Source organism: Echinops telfairi, unplaced genomic scaffold (assembly GCF_000313985.2).
Source record: "Echinops telfairi isolate 266 unplaced genomic scaffold, ASM31398v2 ScPeMD7_7468;HRSCAF=8506_1, whole genome shotgun sequence".
In the NCBI taxonomy this organism is placed as follows: Eukaryota; Metazoa; Chordata; class Mammalia; order Afrosoricida; family Tenrecidae; genus Echinops; species Echinops telfairi.
The window spans coordinates 7706153-7708254 of NW_022111370.1; the positions used below are offsets into that span (position 1 = coordinate 7706153).

At 44.8% G+C, this 2102-nt stretch overlaps 1 protein-coding gene across 1 annotated transcript in view; it reads right to left on the reverse strand.

The window, feature by feature from the left end:
* Positions 1-411: 411 nt before the first annotated feature.
* Positions 412-2102, reverse strand: part of LOC101649935 (ADP-ribosyl cyclase/cyclic ADP-ribose hydrolase 2) — a 41907-nt gene continuing 40216 nt past the window's right edge. Inside the window, 1 exon segment of the mRNA XM_004707840.2 lies at positions 412-478. Coding sequence (XP_004707897.2) covers positions 412-478 — 67 coding nt within the window.

Genomic DNA, 2102 nt, shown 5'->3' on the forward strand with positions numbered 1-2102 from the left:
GTGCAGAAACAACGCTTATTCTGCACTTGGGCATTTTAGGGTGTGATACAAAATCACATTGCAGGACTGTGATAAGAATTGTACGAGCCCTCAATAAAATAATTGAAAAAAGAAAAAGAAAAAAATCGCATTGCAATTCATCAACCAAAACAATAAACACAGTGCCTGTGAGTCGCATCTACTTCACAGTGACTCCGTGCTGGTCAGTGGACGACTGGGCTCCACTGATTTCTCTGTGGTCATTTGGTCTTTCTTCCCAAGAACGTTCAGATAGGTTTCAGCCTCTAATCTCTTGGTAAGCAGCAGCATTGTTCACCATTTGCACCACCTATGGACCCTTGCAGTTCGCCAGAGATGTACAAATACTCAGAGCTGGCTACCCTAGGAAGAGAGGAGATTGAGTGAAAATACTTACTTAGAATTTAAGACGCAGTGCGGATGAGTGCTATGGTCCACGCATTTAAAGAGCTTCACTGGACTGTAGGAAGAAAAGAAGTAAGATTGGGAGAATTAAAATGTTTTCATTCATTGAATATTGATGGGATCCCTGCAAAATACTGAGGGTACAGTCTCTGATTTTGACTAAAATGATTTACTTGAAAAAGAGTGTCCAGCATGTACTGAGTACTTACAGGTACTCATTTGGCACAAGCTGTTTATACTCCACCAGTAGCCTAAAGGTTGGCAGTTCAAATCCACCCAGCAGTGTCACAGAAGAGAAGCCTGATGAGCAGTTTGCAGGAAGGTTACATCCCAGAAAACCCTAAGGAGTACAATTCTCCTCTGACATGCATGGGATCGCCATGAGCTACAATCAACTAGATAGCAGTGGATTAAGTTTTTTGGTTATATAATCTAGAAATATTTTCATGTATTTTACCTTGTTGTTACATGTCGTTGCACTGGTTCTAACTCATAGAGGCCTGGTGGGCAACACAAGGAGACACTGTCCTGCCCCATCCTCAAAATGGTTGTTGTGTATCAGCTCATTATTACATAGATTATCTCACTGAATCTTCATGACAACCAAACACAGCCGGTTTCACAGTCATCTCCTGTTAATGGTTGAGAAAGCAAGTAACCAAAGTCACTTGCCCAAGATCTCATAAAGGCTAGTTGTGGATTTGAACCTGAAACTTGAAGGGGACTCCAGGGCTTGAGCATGTTACCACTCTGTGTGTGTGTGTGTGTGTGTGTGTGTGTGTGTGTGTGCATGTGCACATGAGCAGATGTTTGGAGAAAGATGTGCAGTGATTTTGGCAGATTGTAGTTGAAGCACAAGAGTAATAGCTGGTGTCCAAGATTCAGTGAAGAAAGAAGAATCACTGCACCATCACAATCAGTTGGAGAAGGTGTCAAATCCCAGCACAACTCGGGGGATAAGGGAGACTGGTGGTGTTGGTGGGCACAGGTCATGGTGGACACGGGCAGGTGACTGACTGAAGGGGCCTTCTGAGGAACTGCATATGTAGGTTGACTGTTCTCTGGCATGCTTTGTGACCTCTCCTTGAGTTCACCTGATTTCCTGGGCAATGTGTTGCTGTTAGCTGCAGTCACGTTGGTTCCTATGTATGGCTACCCTGTGTGCAGCAGAACAAACAGTGCCCAGTTCAGTGCCATCCTCACACGCATTCCAATGTTGAACCCATTGCAGCAGCCACTGTGCCAATCCATCTCGTTGAAGTTCTTCCTCTTGCTCACGGACCTGCTACTTCACAAATCAAGATGTCCTTCTCCAGTGACTGGTCTTTCCTGATAACATGGCCACAGTACATGAGATAAAGTCTTGGCGTCCTCTTTTCTAAGGAGCATTCTGTTCTGTCTACTTCCTCCAAGACAGCTTTGTTCATTCTTCTCTCAGTCCATGGTACGTGCAATATTCTTTTCCAACAACGGCATCATTTCTCCTCTAAAATCTACTCTACTCGTGTATTTTTATGAGCGTTGTGTGCTGTCATGTACTGCAGAAAGGCGGTAGGAGTCTGCTTCAAGGCAGTGCTGGCCAGGAATGAAGCAAAGGAGGCTATTGGAAAGAGACCCTTTTTTCATGTGCGTTCAGATCATCGCCCACCCCTGTGTTCCGAGGAGGACTGCACTCCGCG